At 44.8% G+C, this 19,332-nt stretch overlaps 1 protein-coding gene across 4 annotated transcripts in view; it reads left to right on the top strand.

Annotated features, from left to right (window-relative positions):
• GTF2A1L (general transcription factor IIA subunit 1 like) overlaps positions 1 to 19,332 on the top strand; it is a 175,061-nt gene that overhangs the window by 1,159 nt on the left and 154,570 nt on the right. For 3 of the 4 annotated variants that reach the window (XM_033937756.1, XM_033937755.1, XM_033937753.1), the window contains exons 2-4: positions 1,545 to 1,646; positions 4,757 to 4,943; positions 16,688 to 16,805. In XM_033937756.1, the coding sequence (XP_033793647.1) occupies positions 4,761 to 4,943; positions 16,688 to 16,805 (301 nt within the window). In that variant the 5' untranslated portion in view covers positions 1,545 to 1,646; positions 4,757 to 4,760. The remainder of the gene's footprint in view (positions 1 to 1,544; positions 1,647 to 4,756; positions 4,944 to 16,687; positions 16,806 to 19,332) is intronic. The other variant, XM_033937754.1, reaches the window with a different exon arrangement.

The following is a 19,332-nucleotide window of genomic DNA, read 5'->3' as shown; positions in this document are numbered from 1 at the left end:
TTTTGCATGCTAAAATCACTTTCAGTGATGATATGCACTAAAACCTTCACTACCTGTATGGTAATATAGTAAATGATACTCCCTCCTGCCAGCTGGCCCACCTCTGCAAAATGGCAGGCAGTGAATCCTGGGATGCACCAAGGAGGGGCCCGAGGCTCTGATTGGCCCAGACACATAAGGCCCCACCCATAAGAGGGACCTTAAACAATTTGGGCCAATCAGAGCCTCAGGCCTTTCCCCGGTGCGTCCCAGATTGCATCAGGGAGGGGAAGGCATGCTATTTTGAAGAGGCGGGTCATCCCTCTGGCCAGCCATCTGAAAATAAGGTAAGAGTGGTGGTGGTTGAGTGGCAGTGAGAGAGCGTGGGCAACTCTCCTGCCGCTGAGGAGAGATGGAGATGTGTGTCGGTTGGGTGGGAAAGATTGGGCATCTCTCCCGCTGTGAGCGGGCAGGTGGGAGAGATTGGATATTGCTCCCACTGCCGAAAGGAGTTGTGTGGGGTGGTGTTTGGCAGTGGGAGACATTGGGCATCCCACTGTTGTGGGGTTGGTTTTTTTTGTTTATTCTGCGCATGTGCCCATCACTGAAACCAGTGATGGGCACATGCAGATTTAAAGAGTCTTTGCTACTCTCTGCCAACCTCATTTGCATAAGCATTTTTTGGAGAATGACTTGCTTTTTTCCAGCACTTGATTCATCCGTGCAGAGAGAGAAATTCGTTTTTGTCCATCACTTGATTCACCCGTGCAGACAGAGAAATTAGCTTTTTTCCAGCACTTTATTCACCAGTGCAGAGAGAGAAATTAGCTTTTTTTTTTCAAACACTTCCTTTGGTATTGCCTCTCCTTTCAAGAACAGAAAAAATTATTTGTGTTTTTTTCGTATTTGTGGCCTAGTTTTGCCCATATCCATTGTGAATTTGGAGGGAGAAGTGTAGTTTTCCTATGCGCTCTGTTACTTCTTGGACATAATGGAGCACTACCATTTTTTGTTCTGATGCAGTATTGTCCTCTAGTGGTTGGTGGTCGTTGCTGGTTTTCTGGGTCAGTTTGTCCATAAATTTTAGGGCTTGGGAGGTGGCCCTTCTGCTATGGCCATTAACAAGAAAAGTGTCCTGGAAGGTGTCATTTTCTTTCTGAAAACTTCTTGGGTCCTGAATGCTCCCACCAATACTCAACATTCAAACTTGGATTTCCAATGAACTTTCCTGCCAAAATTCAAATTCTGACCAGCAGTCTTCCCAGTTCTCAATCAGGTCCATGAACCCAATATATAAAAAGACCTCACAGCATACCCTGAGCCACAGCATGATGCTTGAAACGTCAATTCTTTCTACACAGACGCGGCAAGACCCAGAAGCCTGCTACAATCATGATGCCAGCCACGGAAGCCTAAGAGAATGGCTGATTACTATTTTTATTCAGTGTTAGTAGGCCTCGCTCACTAAAGAATGATTTTTTAAAAAAAATTTGACTTCATTGTCCATTTACAGTTATATCATTTAGATATTTCAGCAGACTTTAAAACAGTGTATTTTTCTACAGCCTAAGCTTTACAGATCTATCATTGAAGATGTAATTGATGCTGTGAGTGATCTTTTTGTAGAAGAAGGCGTAGATGAGCAGGTGCTGAAAGACTTGAAGCAGGTAAATGGGTATTTTTAAAATTTCACCTTTAAAAACAATTTAAACAGATTCCCAATTAAACTTGACAGATAATGCAAGTGGTGGTTCTGTCCCACTTAGATAATAGCAATGCAGAATATGTGAGATTAACATGAAAACTTTAGAAAGTTGCAGCTAATTCAAAGGACTGCTGCAGAAATTATGGTCAGCAAAACTTGGAATCGAGTTTCACTTTGCTTAAATCCATTATACTGGTTACCAATTAAGTGGGATATTATCTGAACTTTTGATAGATGCATTTTGCTACACAAAATTTACTAGTATTGCTGGTTAATAATATCTGCAGCAATTTTTTTAAATTGCTGATAGCTTGTTCTAGCTGCAGTAATGTAAATGTATTGAGTGCGCTAATTGTATTAAGCAGAATATAAGGGGGGGATAACCAGTATACATTAGACCTTAAAAAACACCAACATACAAAAAGATGTAGCTGAATAATAGACGTGCTTCAGGGGCTTGTGACATACCATAATTTGGATAGCACATAGAGCAGTGGTCTCAAACTCAAACCCTTTGAAGGGCCACATTTTGGATTTGTAGGTACTTGGAGGGCCTCAGAAAAAATAGTTAATGTCTTATTAAATAAATGACAATTTTGCATGAGGTAAAACTCTTTATAGTTTATAAATCTTTCCTTTTGGCTAAGTCTTAATAATAATAATATTGTAATTTATAGCTAAAGAGATATATGATCAAGAAACTTTTATTTTACTTTGTGATTATGATAAACATACCGAGGGCCTCAAAATAGTACCTTGCGGGCCGCGAGTTTGAGACCACTGCACGTACAGTATATATTGTTTACCACTGAACCAGAAAGATAAATATATTTTGGTTTCATGTCTGGAACAGGATGCTGAAGCCATAACATAACTGTTCCCTGAAAATAAGCTAAGGGTCACACTAACATATTTGTCACTTGTAGAGTTAGGGGAAATCATGTGATACCTACAGAAGTATTGTCTAGCAAATGAGAGAGTTTTTGTAAAATAGATGTTTGCAGTAGATGTCAAGACAACAAAAAGAGGCTCTGGAGATGTCACAACCAACTTATGGATACAAGTCTTATTTCAAGTGGAAAAAATTAAAATTTTAAAAACAAAACAAAAGTCCCTGTTTTTAAAATTTTAATTTTTTCCACTTGAAATAAAAGACTTGTATCCATAAATTGGTTGTGACATCTCCAGAGCCTCTTTTTGTTGTCCTTTCTACAGTAGTCCGAGGCTTGGTTTTTTTCTTTTCTTTTTTCTGCAATAGATGTCAACAAGGTCAGCATGTCCTCAATGAACATGTTGTTCACTTCCTTCTATTGCTGACAGATGAAACCAATAGCATGTGATGAGTTAAGTCATTGCTTGTTGCTAAGGAAAAGAACTAATGAAGTATGATTAACTTGAATAGAACCAATAGAATATTGCTGAAGTATGCAATTTGTAAATGGATTGTAATTGGAAGATATACCAACTAGGTATGTTTAATAATGAATTAATTGATGATGTCATTATACCAATAAAATGGCCAGTCACTTGTAATTTGGGGAGACTTTTGGCCATCATCTTACCAATTTAGTAAGAGGTCAAAATGCTCCTCAAGGCCTTTAATATTAACTATGCTTTTGTGTTAGATTTCTTTTCCTTGATCTCTTCTGACATAGAATTAAGAGCTGGGGGGGGGGGTACTGTCCACATAGTTATTTAGACCAAACAATATCAGGCCTTGGAACTGAGGGTCTGTTCATATTCTTGTGTACCTAAACTGGCCCCCTTCAATAAGTAGAGAAATAATCTGGCACCCCTGTTGCTCCAGTCTTGTAATGAGATCAAAATGTTGCCACTTGACCCTTAGCAGTAGTACTGCAAGACTGCCACTAGGGATTGCATAGAAAAAATAATGAAGGCAGAAAAAGACCATATGGCCTAACCATGCCGTCTTTTATCCCCTCCTCTTTCCTAGTGTAGCAAACAGGAAAGGAAAGGGTTACTGACTTCTCTCCCCCATATTGCAACTCCTCCTTCACGTAACAGAGGTAGGTACAGCACTGTGACTGCTGGAAGTTTGTTAGCTTTAACTTCCTTTCTTGGGTGCTGTGATGGAATGTAAGTCCCATCATTTGAGGGAGTACTTCCTCGAGGGAGGACTACCCCCAAGTCTACCCCTCCCAAGATTTCCCTAAAAGGTAGGCAATAGGTAACAGGGAGGAAAGGGGGGAAACAGGGAGTAGCCGGGTCAACCTAGTTCCTAATGGGGTAGTTCTAGTCACAGTGGAAGACTAGGTGGGTGGTGTTAGGAACCAGCTACTCCTGTTTCCCCGAAGTATTGTGTTGCCCAGTAGTAAAGACTGGATGACATTGCCATTGAACTTGAATAACTGATTTGCATCCTAATTTGCATAAGAAGTGAATTGCACAGAAAAGTGGTAATTTATTAAAAAAAAAAAAGAGACTCCTGAAGCCTTAAACTGGACTCCTGATAGGGAGAGGAGCTTTAGCTTGGACTCCTTCAACTGTAATGGGTCATTTTGAGGGGGATTAATGGGCTCCCAGCAGAAAGGAGCATATTTTAAGCTTTTGGAAACAAGAACTCTGGGCAACCTTCAAAGGGAGGCATGCTGACCTAGTGCCTAACCTTCGGTAAACCTGCAACCTGCACTGAGCATATGTGCTCAGGATAACTAGGACCTTGACCTACACCCTCGGGTAGGCGGTGAAAGGATACTCGGCCTACATCCTCGGTAGGCAGTGAAAGGACACTCGGCCTACATCCTCGGTAGGCGGTGGAAGGATACTTGGCCTACACCCTTGGGTAGTAGGTGAACGAATACATGGCCTACATCCTCGGGAGGCAGGGCCAGAGACATGACATTTGGTTTCAGAAGTGGGATCGAGAAACCACCAGACTAAACTGTGGATTGTAGCCCCTTGGGGAAGGCGCTCTTACCTAGCATCCAAAGATAAAGGGTACCTAAGCTTGGGGAGAGTGTGCTCGAGGGGGAGGGTGCAATTTCGGACAGAAGTGCGAGTTTGCTTAAGAGATTTGCACTTGGGTTTCTTTTCTTTTTGTTTGTTCCCCAGGACCATGGCCTCGGAGGGACTAATGAAGTGGATGTTGGAGCAGCTGAATGCCCAGCAGGAGGTGGCGGATAGACAGCTCATCAAAGCCCTGGAACAACAGGCCCTGCAGCAACAACCACTTTTGCAATTAGTGGAAATACAAGCCCGGGTGCTCAGGAACTTTGCAGCTGGATTACAACAAAAAGAGGTACCAAGGAGCTCAGAAGGGGACTTGCAACTGATGGGGTTGGAGCTCAAAGAGTAGAGTGGCAAAAGGGGCTAGTCCTCACAATGTTGGGATCTGAAGACGATCCAGAGGCTTTTCTTGTGACTTTTGAGCAGGTAGCCACTATTACAGGTTAGCCCTTAGAACCGTGAACTATTCGCCTTGCCCCATATTTGTCCAGGGAGGCTCAAGCATCTTATAGGGCTTTGGACAGTACAAAAGCCCTGGACTATGCAGGCAGCTATACAGGACAGATTAGGCCTCACCAAAGAGAAGTATCGAAGGAAGTTTAGAGGCCAAACCATTCAGAAAGGGGAAAGGCCAAGAACAGTGGCTCAGCGTCTGGGGGATCTCGCCTTCAGAGAGACAAACAGGACTAGAAGTAACCCAGTTAATACAGGACTAGAAGTAACCCAGTTAATAGTCCTGGAACAGTTTTTGCACATCCTTCACCCATTAATAAAGACCTGGGTGATCAGGCAAAAACTGGGGTCACTGGATGAAGCAGTACTCTTAGCAGATCGCTATCTGGAAGCAGATGAGGGTTGAAAGGAAAAGGAGGAACCTTTAGCAAGGAGACCCTCTGTCAACCCTGTAGAAGGGAAGAGCAAACCCAAAACTCCAGTGGTTAAAGAAGAGAGTTCTTGGGGAGGCAGAATGAGCTCTAAAACCTGGGAACCTGGGAGGATGAAGTGGGAAGGCCCTGACCCCAAACCTAGGACTAGTGTGTGTCCTGGATTGAGATGTTATTCATGTGGGGAGGAGGGCCACTACCAAAACAAGAGTCCCAGGTGGACGTTCCTTTTCAGGAGCAGGGATAGGGCAGTTGGGGAGGTCCCTGGGAAAGAAATCAGCCCTAATGAAGAGGGTTTGGGTGATTGAGATAGCATTCTAATAGACTGGCTGGTTCCGCTTGGTGCATCTATGGTAGGTCTCCTAAAGCTGGATTTTCCCATACCAGGCTTCATCAGATGATTTCGCCCTTATGTGTGAATGTATTCTTCTCGGAGAACTCCTGCTACAGGTGAGTAACTTTGCTCTTTTGGGAGGGTGTGTGATTGTACATTAATAGAGCTTGAATGATAGGCCAAGTCATAACATGTTTATTCAGTTGGCTCTTTGAACTGCAGTGGTGGCTTATAACTGATATTTTCTCCTTCAGGTTATTAATTAATATACTACATATTTTCTTAGAGCCCTTTTTCTCTTATCATAGGAAAAGGCCTGTTTCTCTTTTCTGAATATGAGAAAACATGGGACAAGCACATAGGATTTTAAGCAAGAGAAAAGGATGGTAGATGGTAGGATGGGTGGAGTGGATAATCCATATGGTCTTTATCTGCTGTCATTTTCTATGTTTTATAACAATCCTCTGTTTCTTATTGATGACAAACGAATACTACTTAGTGATGGCAATTGAAGCAAAAATTGTTGAGTGCATTGCCTGAGAAGGAACACATTGAACTAAATTTGCTTGATAAATAGAGGAATTCTCAAATATAATGGCTTTTGATTCAAACACCATAGCATAAATGACATATATTCAGTAATTGAAAGTAGAATTGCTCCTCAAGTGTAGATATAACATTCAAACTTTTTCTTACCAGGAATGAACCTAGGTGCCATATTTTGATCAAGTAGCAGTCTTTTAAAACCATTTTTGGTTGTTATTTGATATAATGATTATTCCAGGACAAGCAGGCAGCATATTCTCAACATGTGGGTGACATCATCCACAGAGCCCCGTAGCAGACAGCCTCGCAAGAAGATTTGCTTGTAGAACTTTCAAAGAGTTCGAGTGCTGCACCGCGCATGTGTGAGTGCCTTCCCGCCAAACGTAGGTCATGCATCTCCTGTGAGATACTTCAGTTCTCAGTTTTCCGTGGAGCCTAGAAGCACCTGTTTCTCAGCTCTGCCGATTTTTGAGTTGCCTTCTCGTACCGCGGCTTTCTTTTTTCTTTATTTGTTTCTTTCTTATAGTCGCTGTGCAGCGTGTCTCTTTAAAAAAACCCCCAAAAAAAACCTTTTTATTTTTCTTCCGGCAGTTCTCGTCCATCGGGGCTTGGGCTCAGTCCCTGCCGCCAGCCCTCATTTGGTTGTGGCCATATTTTCTTCTATGTCCCGGCCTCTTACCGGGTTTAAGAAGTGTAGCCAGTGTAATCGGGTGATTTCTCTTACCGACCCCCATCTTTGGTGTATTAAGTGCTTGGGGCCTGAACATTGTCCTGAGTACTGCCCACGCTGTGCTACCCTTCAAAACTGAGCTTTCCGGAAGCGTCGTGCCAAGATCCTGGAGCTCTTTGGTCCTATGGAGCTCTCTGCAGAAAAGGCCTCGACCCCCAAGTCCTCGACCTCGAGCAAGTCACCCTCGTCCTCGAAAGCCTCGTCTGCTGTGCCTCTAAAGGTCTCGTCCTCAGGCAAGTCTCTTCTTCCCTCCGCAGGTACGCTACCTAAGAAGCCTCCAGCTAAGTCTCAGGCAATCCAGGCAACGAGTGTAGTCTTGCCAGCCTTTACGAGACCTCCTCCTAAATGTGCCTCCAAACATAGGGAATACTCATCTTCAAGGTCGCCCTCTATGGAGCGCTCTGCTGCACCTTCCAGACTAGAGTCATTGGTCTCGGTGCCTGTCTTTGAGGACATGCTGCAAGCCATATTGACCACGCAGCTTAGCACTGTTTTGGCCAAGCTTACCCCTGCCTCGGCCCTGCTTTCTGCGAGCCAGCCTGAGCATACTGTCGAGGCACCAAGAGCAAAACCTCTTCGGTCCCGGTCTTTGTGCTCCAGTGACTCCTCACCTCGTCCTTCCAGGTCCGGGTCTCCAGCTACTCAACCTGTTCGAGACATGGTGGAGAAGCCTCGATTGAGGTCTCACTCGAAGCACTCCTCGTCCTCGAGGCACCTGGCTTTGAAGAAGAGTAAAGAGTCTCCTCGGAAGAGTACAGAGTCTCCTATGCCTCATTCGTCGAGGCCCATCGAGACCCCTTCCAAGCTTAGGTATAGGTCTCAAACTTCGAAGCTTTCAACGTCTCGTACTTCTCTGCCTCGAGACACATCCAGGTCCCGGATTCCTTCCTCGAGACCATCTAAGAGAGATCCTCCTTCGCCTGTCTCTACGAGGCACGAATCGAGGCTGTCAATTCCTCATACTTCTGGGACTTCTCCATCGAGACTTCTCAAACGTAAGTACTCTCTGACTCTGCATATATCATACAGCGGAGCTTCTTCTGTGACTCTTACTTTGGATAGAGACCTTCCTTCTCAATACTCCAGGAAGGCTTCTCCTTCTTATTCAGCGGAGCCTCAGTCTCGCTCCACTTCTCTTCCTGAGGAATTTTTGACTTCAAAATCCACATCTTTTCAAGATTCATTTTTGACATGAGTAAGGCTCTTCAGATTGATCTTCAATCTGAGTCTAAGTATACACTTCCTCCTCCGTATTCGCGGGGGTTAGGGGCAGAGCCGGCACGCAAACATGGAAAAACCGCGAATAGTATTTGGCCCTTATCCCCGGCTTCCCATGGCTAATTTTAGCCCTGTAAGCCCCCCCCCCCTTAAGCCTTACCTGGTGGTCTAGCAGGTTTTCAGGCAGAAGCGATCTTCCCACGCTCCTGCCCCATGCGAGCTCCCGTAGTCTCTCGAGCCATTTCCTGTGAGCGATCTGCACGGAGGAGGAGCGTGGGACGATCACTTCTGCCTGAAAAACCGCTAGACCACCAGGTAAGGCTTGGGGGGGGGGGGCTTACAGGGCTAAATAAAAGGTTGAAAAATTAAAATTTATTTTTTGGTCAAAAATTGCAAATAACCGAATCTGTAGATACGGAATTTGCGAATGCGGAGGGGGAAATGTACTCCTGAGTATTTGGCTGAGATGGAATTGCCACATCCGCCAAAGGACACCATGAGACTTCCTATGAATCCTGTTTTGAAACAAACTTTTCTCAGGAATCTCGAGACTCCTTATTCAATCCCGGCTATCACCTCTAAAATGGAATCTCGTTACTGCACGGTTCCTTGGAAAGGGTTTGAGAAGCCGTAGTTGTCTCACCAATCCTTAGTGGTAGAAACATCTCTTAAAAAATCTAATTTCACCAAGGTTTATGTTGCTGTTCCTTCAGACAGAGAGGGACGCACGATGGATAAATTTGGACGCCGTCTATATCAAAATTCCATGATGGCAAACAGGATCTTGAATTAAAATTTCATGTTCACATCCTACCTAAAGTAATGCATTAAGACCATGCCCTACTTCTTTCCTGATCTGGCTGAACATCGGTTGCCTGCGTTTCAACAACTTCAGCAGACCCTCTTCCAAATACGTCTCTTCATGCTTCAATCCACTTATGATGCGTTTGAAATGTCATCTCGTCTCACTGCTTTTGCTGTGGCAATGTGACGTCTGGCTTGGCTATGCATTGTGGACATGGATCCTAATTTACAGGATCGTCTAGCCAATTTACCGTGTCAAGGTAATGAGTTCTTTGAAGACTCCATAAAGGCTGCCACTAAGCGTCTTTCAGAGTATGAGTGGTCATTTGCCTCTTTGATTCGCCCTAAGGCTAAACATCCAGCTTCCAAGCCTTATAGGCTACCTCCACGTCGATATCCACAGAAATCTACTTTGGCTTTCTCCAGGCCTCTGCCTCAGAAACAACCACAGCAGCAGCGTCGGAAAAAACCCAGACTCCTGCTGCAGCTAAGCCTGCCCAGTCTTTTTGACAATCTAAGTCTGAGCATAACGTCCACCTTCATCCATCAGACTTCTCTCCTCCCCATAGGAGATTGGCTTCATCACATTTATGAACAGTGGGAGCAGATTACTTCGGACCTCTGGGTTCTCACCATCATCCGAGAGGGTTACTCGCTTCAATTTCTTCAAATTCCACCAGATCTCCCTCCAAGAGAGTTTCCTTCCAACATGTCGCAACTTCCCCTTCTTCTTTAGGAGGCTCAGGTTCTTCTTCGCCTCCGAGCTGTCGAGGAGGTCCCCTTGACCCAACGGGACACGGGCTGTTATTCCCATTATTTTCTAGTCCCAAAGAAGATGGGGGATTTGCAACCTATCCTGTACCTCAGAGCTCTCAACAAATTTCTTGTTATAGAAAAGTTTCGGATGCTCTCTCTTCTAACACTGTATCCCCTGATGGATCAAGGCGATTAGTTATGCTCCCTAGATCTCAAAGAGGCTTATACTTGTATTCCAATTCATCCAGCCTCTCGCAGATTCCTTAGATTTTGGGAGGGGAATCTACATCTTCAGTACCGGGTCCTTCCTTTCAGCCTTGCCTCATCAACCCAGAGTCTTCACGAAGTGCCTGGTGGTGGTGGCTGCAGCCCTGGGGACACAGGGTCTTCAAGTCTTTCCATATCTGGACGACTGGCTCATCAAAGCATCGTCTCAACCGGAGGTTATTGTAGTGACTCAACGGACTATAGTGTTTCTCCAAAGTCTTGGGTTCAAAATCAATTTTCCAAAGTCCCAGTTATGTCCCTCCCAAACTCTACAGTTTATTGGAGCAATACTGGACACTGTTCAACTTGGGGCATTTTTACCTCAATCACGTCAGGATACTCTCATTAACCTTTGTAAGTGAGTGTCTTTCCTCACATCAATCTCAGCAAGACAAATGATGGTTCTTCTCAGTCACATGGCCTCCACAGTTCATGTGACTCATTTTGCCAGACTTCGCCTCAGAATTCCTCAGTGGACCCTGGCATTTCAGTGGCAGCAAGCTTCCGACCCACTCTCAACACATTACAGTGACTCCTTTGTTGAGGTAGTCTCTCCACTGGTGGATGCTCTCTTCCAATCTTTCCAGAGGTTTACTGTTTCAAACACCCTCTCATAATAATAATAATAATTTATTTCTTATATACTGCTATACCATGAAGTTCGAAGCGGTTTACAATAAAGATACATTTGACAGTAGATGGGATAGAAACGGTTTACAATAAAGATACGTTTAGTCAGTACATGGGATGCAAGTGGTTTACATTAAAGATTCATCAAAAGGTTCTCACAACAGATTCCTCAACCTACGCTTGGGGGTCTCTGTACTCAAGGCCATTGGTCCAGCACGGATTGTCAGTGTCACATCAATCTGTTGGAACTCGGAGCGATCTTCAATGCTCTCAAAGCTTTTCAGCACCTTCTTCACGACCAGGTAGTCCTCATTCGAACAGACAACCAAGTTGCCATGTATTATGTCAACAAGCAGAGAGGAACAGGATCTCTTCCTCTTTGTCAGGAAGCTCTAAAGCTCTGGAATTGGGCAATCCTTCACAACATCTTCCTGTGAGCTATCTACATCCAAGGCCGGCAAGACTGTCTGGCGGATAAATTGAGTCGTCTTCTACAACCTCGTGAATGGACACTCAATTCCTTGCCTCTCCATCACATTTTTGCTCAATGGGGAACTCCTCAGATAGATCGCTTTGCGTCTCCACACAACAACAAACTGCCCCAGTTCTGCTCCAGGATAGACTCTCCTCATCGCCTCGAGGCAGATGCTTTCATTCTGGTATGGACTAATCAGTTTCTCTGTGCGTTCCCTCCATTCCCTCTGATTCTCAAGACTTGTCAAACTCAAGAAGGAGCATGCCACTATGATTCTGATAGCTTAAGCACATAAGCATTGCCTCTGCCGAGTCAGACCATAGGTCCATCATAACAGTAGTCCACTCCCGTGGCGGCCCTCCAGGTCAATGATCTGTAGTGATCTATTACTCAAGAGCATTTTGTACTGTATAATAACCCTCTAATTGTACCCCTGGATCCCCTTTCCCTTCAGGAACTCGTCCAATCCCTTTTTGAAACCCAAAATCGTACTCTGCTCAACCACCTCCTCTGGAATTGCATTCCAGGTGTCCACCACCCTCTGGGTGAAGAAGAACTTCCTAGCATTTGTTCTGAACCTATCTCCCTTCAATTTTTTGAGTGCCCTCTAGTTTTTGTTGCCCCCGCCAGTCTGAAGAATCTGTCTTTCTCTACCTTCACTATACCCTTCATGATCTTATAAGTTTCTATCATATCCCCTCTAAGTCTCCGCTTTTCCAGGGAAAAGAGCCCCAGCTTCTCCAGCCTCTCAGCATATGAGAGGTTTTCATTTTTGTTGCTCTTCTCTGGACCCTCTTGAGTATCGCCATATCTTTCTTTAGGTACAGCGATCAGTACTGGACGCAGTACTCCAGATGCAGTTGCACCATTGCCCTGTACAGCGGGAGGATAACTTCCTTGGTTCTGGTAGTGATACCTTTTTTGAAAATGCCCAACATTCTGTTCACCTTTTTTGAGGCTGCTGCGCATTGTGCTGCCGGTTTCATTGTTTTATCCACCAAAACTCCCAAGTCCTTTTCTAGGTTGCCTTTTCCCAATGTCATCCCCTCCATTGTGTAGTTATACATCGGGTTCCTTTTCCCTATGTGCATAACTTTACATTTCTCCACATTGAAGCTCATCTGCCATTTATTTGTCCACTCACTCAGTTTGTTCAGGTCCCTTTGGAGTTCTTTACATTCCTCTACTGGAGAGTTTTTTTGTGTCATCTGCAAATTTTATAACTTCACACTTTGTCCCTGTTTCCAAGTCATTAATAAATATATTGAATAGCAGTGGTCCCAGCACTGACCCTTGTGGGATGCCACTTGTGACCCCTTTCCAGTCAGAATAGTGTCCCTTTACTCCTACCCTCTGTTTCCTGCCAGCCAGTTTCTGATCCATCTGTGTATGTCCCCTTCCACCCTGTGGTTCCACAGTTTCCTTAGAAGGCGCTCATGAGGTACCTTGTCGAAGGCTTTCTGGAAGTCCAGGTATATTATGTCTATAGGGTCACCTTTGTCCAAATGTTCACTTATTCCCTTGAAGAAGTGCAGCAGGTTTGTTTGGCAAGATCTTCCAGTACAGAAATCATGCTGGCTTGTTCTCATCAGCTTATTTTTTTTTATGTGCTCACTGATACTGTCCTTGATTAATGATTCGGCCATCTTCCCCGGAACTGAAGTTAAGCTGACCGGTCTATAATTCCCCGGGTCGCCTCTGGATCCCTTCTTGAAGATAGGTGTAACATTCGCTATCCTCCAGTCTTCCGATATTACCCCTGTTTTCAGGGATAGGTTGCAAATCTGCTGCAGTAACTCCGCTATTTCGTCTCTAAGTTCTTTTAGTATTCTTGGGTGAATTCTGTCCGGGCCCAGACAACCTTGGATCTCCCTTCTACTTCAACTCAGCAGCAGGGAGCCTGTACTTCTACCAGTATTTCCCTCTCTGCTTACACAGAGTCAAGGGTCTCTACTTCATCCAACCTGCAGTCTTAACACCCAACAGCTTGGTGCCTCAACCTAACAGCCACTCTACAGTTCTCTCAATCTGTACAGGACATTCTAGAGGCTTCCAGGAAGCCATCCACTAGACAATGTTACACCCAGAAATGGACTAGATTTTCTACTTGGTGTACTACCCATCACAAGGAGCTACAATCTACCTCCTTGTCTTCAGTTTTGGATTATCTGCTGCACTTATCTCACTCTGGACTCAATAAGTGCCATTGCTGCTTTTCATCAGCCTATTGAAAGGAAACCTCTCTCTGCTCATCCTGTGGTTTCCAGATTTATGAAAGGACTTTTCAATGTTAATCCGCCTCCATTCGAACCAATAGATTTGGCTCATCTTAAATACATCACTTGGAAAGTGGTTTTTTTCATTGCACTCACCTCTGCTAGACGAGTCAGTGAACTCTAAGCTCTAGTGACAGATACATCTTTCACAGTTTTCCATCATGACAAGGTGGTCCTCCGTACTCATCCAAAATTCTTACCTAAAGTGGTTTTGGAATTTCATCTCAATCAATCCATTGTCCTTCCAGTGTTTTTTCCAAAACCTCATTCTCATCCTGGAGAAATAGCGCTTCATACTCTGGACTGTAAACGTGCTTTAGCTTTCTACATGCAACGCACTCAACCTCACAGAACTGCTCCTCAACTTTTCATCTCCTTCGATACAAATAAGTTGGGGGCATCCTGTTTCCAAGCATACCATCTCCAACTGGATGGCTGCTATGCTGGGGCTGGTCTCCCTCTTCAGGGTCGAGTCACGGGCCATAAAGTTAGAGCTATGGTGGCGTCTGTAGCTTTCCTCAGATCAACTCCTATTGAGGAAATCTGCAACGCTGCCACTTGGTCCTCGGTTCATACATTCACCTCTCATTATTGTCTGGATTCTTTCTCCAGACGGGACGGCCATTTTAGCCAGTCAGTTTTATAACATTTATTCTCCTAAATTGCCAACTCTCCCACTATCCCATTCTGGTTATCTTGGAGGTCACTCACATGTTGAGAAAATGCTGCCTGCTTGTCCTGGGATGAAGCACAGTTACTTACCGTAACAGTTGTTATCCAGGGACAGCAGGCAGATATTCTCACAACCCACCCACCTCCCCTGGTTGATTTCTTAGCTAGCTATCTGAACTGAGGTACCTCACAGGAGATGCACGACCTAACGTTAGGCAGGAAGGCACTCGCACATGCGTGGTGCAGCACTCGCGAACTCTTTGAAAGTTCTACAAGCAAGTCTGTTTACGAGGCTGTCCGCTACGGGGCTTCATGGATGACGTCACCCACATGTTGAGAATATCTGCCTGCTGTCCCTGGATAACAACTATTACGGTAAGTAACTGTGCTATTTCAGTAACTGAGCCAGCTTGCAATGGTCATGTTGACCACTTTAATTAAATTAGCAAAAATGAAATAAGTTTCCAATTGACTAATCATTCTAAGTTAGTAGAAACAAAAATGTACAACACTGATCTGAGAAGATTAACTTATGATTTCATTGCTATAAACTTGCGCACATAATTTTGCACTTAAGGGCAGATTCTTTAAACAGTGTCACGATTGTAGGTGGCGGTGGTAGGCGTCCTACCGCTGTCTAACCAGCCTAATGGGATGCACGTTTTCTTTAAAAACAAAAAAACAAAAACCCAGCAACCCAGAGGCAGGCACCTACACTGTAAGCGTTGTCATGGTTAAGAGAGACGCATTGGGACACTTAAGCTTGCCCAAGGCTGGGCGTAGTTTCACCTGGAAGTGGTCTTGGGCGAACTTAAGCGGCTCTAGGTGTCTCCCTAGGGCCGTAACAGATGCCTGAAATGTAGGCTGTCAAAATGCTGGCCTACATTTCAGATAGACATGGCCACTGAGCTGATTGTGACCAGGGAATACCCCTGCTACGACCATCTCAGTGGCCATGACACCCCCCTTCCCCCCCCCCCCCGGTGGTATTGGCCTACAGGAGGGTTACCCACTCCCTCCATCCGAAGCCCTTGCAGCAGCGGGGCATGAGGGATGCCCCCCAAAGTACCCCAGTAGAAGGGATACCCACTCCCTCCTGTGACACCCACCCTTGCTAACTTGTAGACCCCCCCACACACACACATACACCCGCTTCCCGTACTTTTCCTGAAGACAGTCCAGCCAGAGGAATGCATACACTCTCCAGCTGGCAGGCCCGCTGCTCCAACATGGCGGGCCTTCTTCTTCTGCTACATTCTGGGCTGCACCGAGGAAGGTCCTTAGGGGAGAGCCTTAGGCACCTGGGCCAATCGGAGCCTTAGGCCTCCTTCCCAGTACATCCTGGGATGCAGTGAGAGTGGCCTAAGATGCCGATTGGTTAGATACCTAAGGCCCCTGAGCCAATCAGGACCTTAGGCTCCTCCCCGGTGCATCCCAGAATGAAATGAGAAGGGAAATGCCCGCCATTGTGGAGCGGTGGGCTTGCCAACCAGAAGGTGTATGCATTCCTCCGGCTGGAATGTCTTCAGAAAAGGTTTGGAGGGATGGGAGGAGGCCTTAGGTGTTCCAGGGTGGTCTACAGGTTTGGCAGGGTGCTGGGGCTGTCTGAAGTGGGAGGTGTCACAGGTTGGGGGGTTTGGAAAGTTCCAGGGGTGATGGCGGCAGGAGGGAGTGGGCATCCCTCCTGCTGGGGTACTTCAGGAGGAGGGTTCGGGGGCAGGAGAGAGTGGGCACCCCTCTTGCTGTGGGATTTCTTGAGGGGGGCTGTTGGCAGTTTTGGCAGGAGGGAGTGAGCATACCTCCTGTCAGGGGACTTTGTGGGGAGGGGGTCCTCTACCGCAGCTGTTCAGCTGATCGCGGCAGGAAGATTCCTTTGCCGCAGTCAGCTTATGGCAAGTGATCGGGTGCGATTCTCTAATCGGTGCCGATTCTGTATAGGATGCTGGTGTGCAAGTCCCAGCTGCTTGTTAGGTGACTGCTGAGACTGGTGTCCTATGCAGAATTTCTCCTCTTAGTACGCAAAGTTGTGTGCACAAGTTATAGAAAGTGTCTCGCTTGTTAATCAACACTAATTGGAATTAATTTGCCGTTACACCTAATTGTCCTTAGCATTCTATCATGGGCAGCTCAGGAGTGTGCCTTGCACTTATACACATGGGTTCTAGAATGCTATTTTAACATGCCTAACTAGCAAACTGGAGGAAGTGCTCGTCCCTAAAGTTAGGCGCATAATTGTGGACTTATGCTAGTATTCTATAATAGCAATTAGGGTGTTGTTGCCAATGTAGAATTTGTGATTGGTGCAGATCATCCTGGTGTCTAACTGTAGGTGACCCTTTGAAATTATCTTCTTAGTCATTTTCTCATCGTGAATTTAAATTGAACTACTGTGCCAAGTAGGTGTGATACAAGAATATGATGTTTGGACGCTTGCTGTTTTTCAGCTTTGGGAATCCAAAATAATGCAGTCAAAAGCAACAGAAGGCTTCTTCAGAGAAAACAGTTCAGCTCAATTTGTTCTTCAGTTACCACCGAATTTACACCAAACGCTCCAGACAGCAGGTTGTAATATAATCTTGTTCATAGTACTCTGAAATGATTACTTTTTGGTGTGGCTTATTTTTACTTTCCTTAGCAACTAGGCCAAGGGTTTTCAACCCAGTCCTCGGGGCGCATCCATCCAGTCACTCTTTAGGATATCCTGAAAACTCTGGCTAGCTGGGTGTACCCTGAGGACTGGGTTGAAAACCTCTGATCTAGGCTGTACCATCCTTAAAAGTGGTGTGTTGTTCCTTCTTGCCAGCAGAAGGAGGTAGAGAAGCTGATCTTTTCCAGTGACATAACTGGTATAACCTGCTGGTGCTCATAGGAAAGTTCCTGTATTTTCTCTATCTCCAGCAGAAGTTGTTCTTGCTGATGCAGCCAGCAGTGCAGGCTTTTGCCTCATAGCTTTGTTAACCTTAACTGCTGGTTCCCAAGTTTCCAAATCCATGGAATAGACCTTTTCTCTGCTTCACACAGGTGAGGCTTATAGATTTGACCCTGCTGGGTCCTGATTTAGGTGATGCAAGTCTCCATCCTCACCACCCCTCTCATACTGCTCTTACACAGTCTTGGAAGCTTCCCATGGCTTCCCCTGAAGTTTCAGGCAAACAAGATGGCTAGGCTTGGAAAAAACCCAGATGCTACCTTTGCAGCCTTAGAGAAACAACAGACCAATCATTTTTGATAATTGTCTTTCTTTTCTTTCTCATATCTCATCTGTTGTATAAAAACCTTTGTATACACTTGGACAAATATAAGCTGCCAGCTCCCTATTTGATATTAATTTCCTTTGTACACTAATTCATACTCTTGGTATTTCATGATCGATTTATTGCAGTTCTCTTCTTTACAGTTTTCCAAAATACCAACTTCATAGATTACAGATGATCCAAAATACTATCAAATTAATTTACAGTGCTAAAATGTACAATAGTGCTGCTAAATGTCGTTTTCTGTTACATCCCCTCTGGAATTAGTACTCAAGGTGTTCAATCCATGCCCGCGAACTGGGACTTGCAGAAATCCACACAGTTTTCTTTATCTGCTCATCTTACCTTTCTGAGAGAGACAGAGCCCCCAACAATTTTCATTTTCATTTCCATAGTGGTGGGGGAGTGATGCTTAAAGATTCCCAGGATCACAGAGTAGACATTATCTTAAAGAAGGTTTTTGAAATGGCTTCTTCGGGCATCAAGGCAGCTGCAGTGGCCTCATTTGTGGCATGTGCCTGTCACACAAGATTACACCAGATGCTCCCAGTGGAGGAGAATTCCTGACCCCAGCTGTATATGGCGGATGCCTTGTATGATCTCATAAGAGTTCTAGGTAAGGTCTCGGCTTATGCAGTGTCGGCTTGCAGGACGCTTTGGATTCGTCACTGGGCTAGAGATTTGATCTCTAAGATGACACTGAACAGACTACTTTTTGAAGGCCAGATGCTTTTTGGCAACAGGCTGGATGGCCTCATGGCTAGTGTGGCGGATCTCCATCCTAAGTTTCTCTAGTATAGCAAACCTCTACATACCCCTGGAGGGAGTTGCAGATTTCACCAGAAATCCACAGGCTCCTCAGGCCAAAGATATTCCCAGCGGTCAGGCAATGCTACAGCAACAATTCCAGATACCCACAGGTGTCAGGATCTCACCCCAGCCCTGCGTCTAAGAAGTTCCAATGATGTCAGAATTTCAACAGTTCTCTTTCATATTGAGGGCAAGTTAAGAACATAAGAATAGCCTTACTGGGTCAGACTAAAGGTCCGTCAAATCCAGTAGCCTGTTCTCACGGTGGTCAATCCAGGTCACCAGTACCTGGCCAAAACCCAAGGAGTAGAAATATTCCATGCTACCGATCCATGGCAAGCAGTGGCTTCCCCCATGTCTTTCTCAATAACAGACTATGGACTTTTTCTCCAGGAAATTGTCCAAACCTTTCTTAAAACCATCTATGCTATCCACTCTTACCACAACCTCTGGCAACATGTTCTCTGAGTGAAAAAAAATTTCCTCCTATTGATTTTAAAAAGTATTTCTCTGTAACTTCATCAAGTGTCCCCTAGTCTTTGTAATTTTTGATGGAATGAAAAATCGATCCACTTGTACCCGTTCTACTCCAGCATATGTATTTCTAATCTAGATGATTGACTGGCCAAGAACTCATTTAAGGAAAAAATTCAGTAATGAATGAGTAAGACCATGTAGATGCTGGATTAAATAACATTCATCAACAATTAATTAAAATTCCACTTACCCCCACCTTAGTTGGACTTCATTGGAGCTCTGTTGTGCATGCCCTCTTCCTACTGGAAGGGTTACTACCTTAGTGAACATAGTGCTGGAATTATACGATGGTCAGAAGATATCAGCATTGATCCTGTTGAGAATGTTGGGCTATATAGATTCAATTATTCATGTAATTCTCTTGGCTTCTTCAGGTTGCCTTCATAAAATAAATTGAAAAAGGCATTTTGCTAGGCACTTATCTGTTTTTCTTCTTTCTGTTAAAAATCAAGAGTCCCATTTGTGATTTCATATTTTCCTTTTCCTTA

The sequence above is a fragment of the Geotrypetes seraphini genome, chromosome 3 (genome assembly GCF_902459505.1).
Source record: "Geotrypetes seraphini chromosome 3, aGeoSer1.1, whole genome shotgun sequence".
Classification (NCBI taxonomy): domain Eukaryota; kingdom Metazoa; phylum Chordata; class Amphibia; order Gymnophiona; family Dermophiidae; genus Geotrypetes; species Geotrypetes seraphini.
The sequence above is the reverse complement of the archived record's forward strand: the minus strand, read 5'-3'. Positions and strand labels throughout refer to the sequence as shown.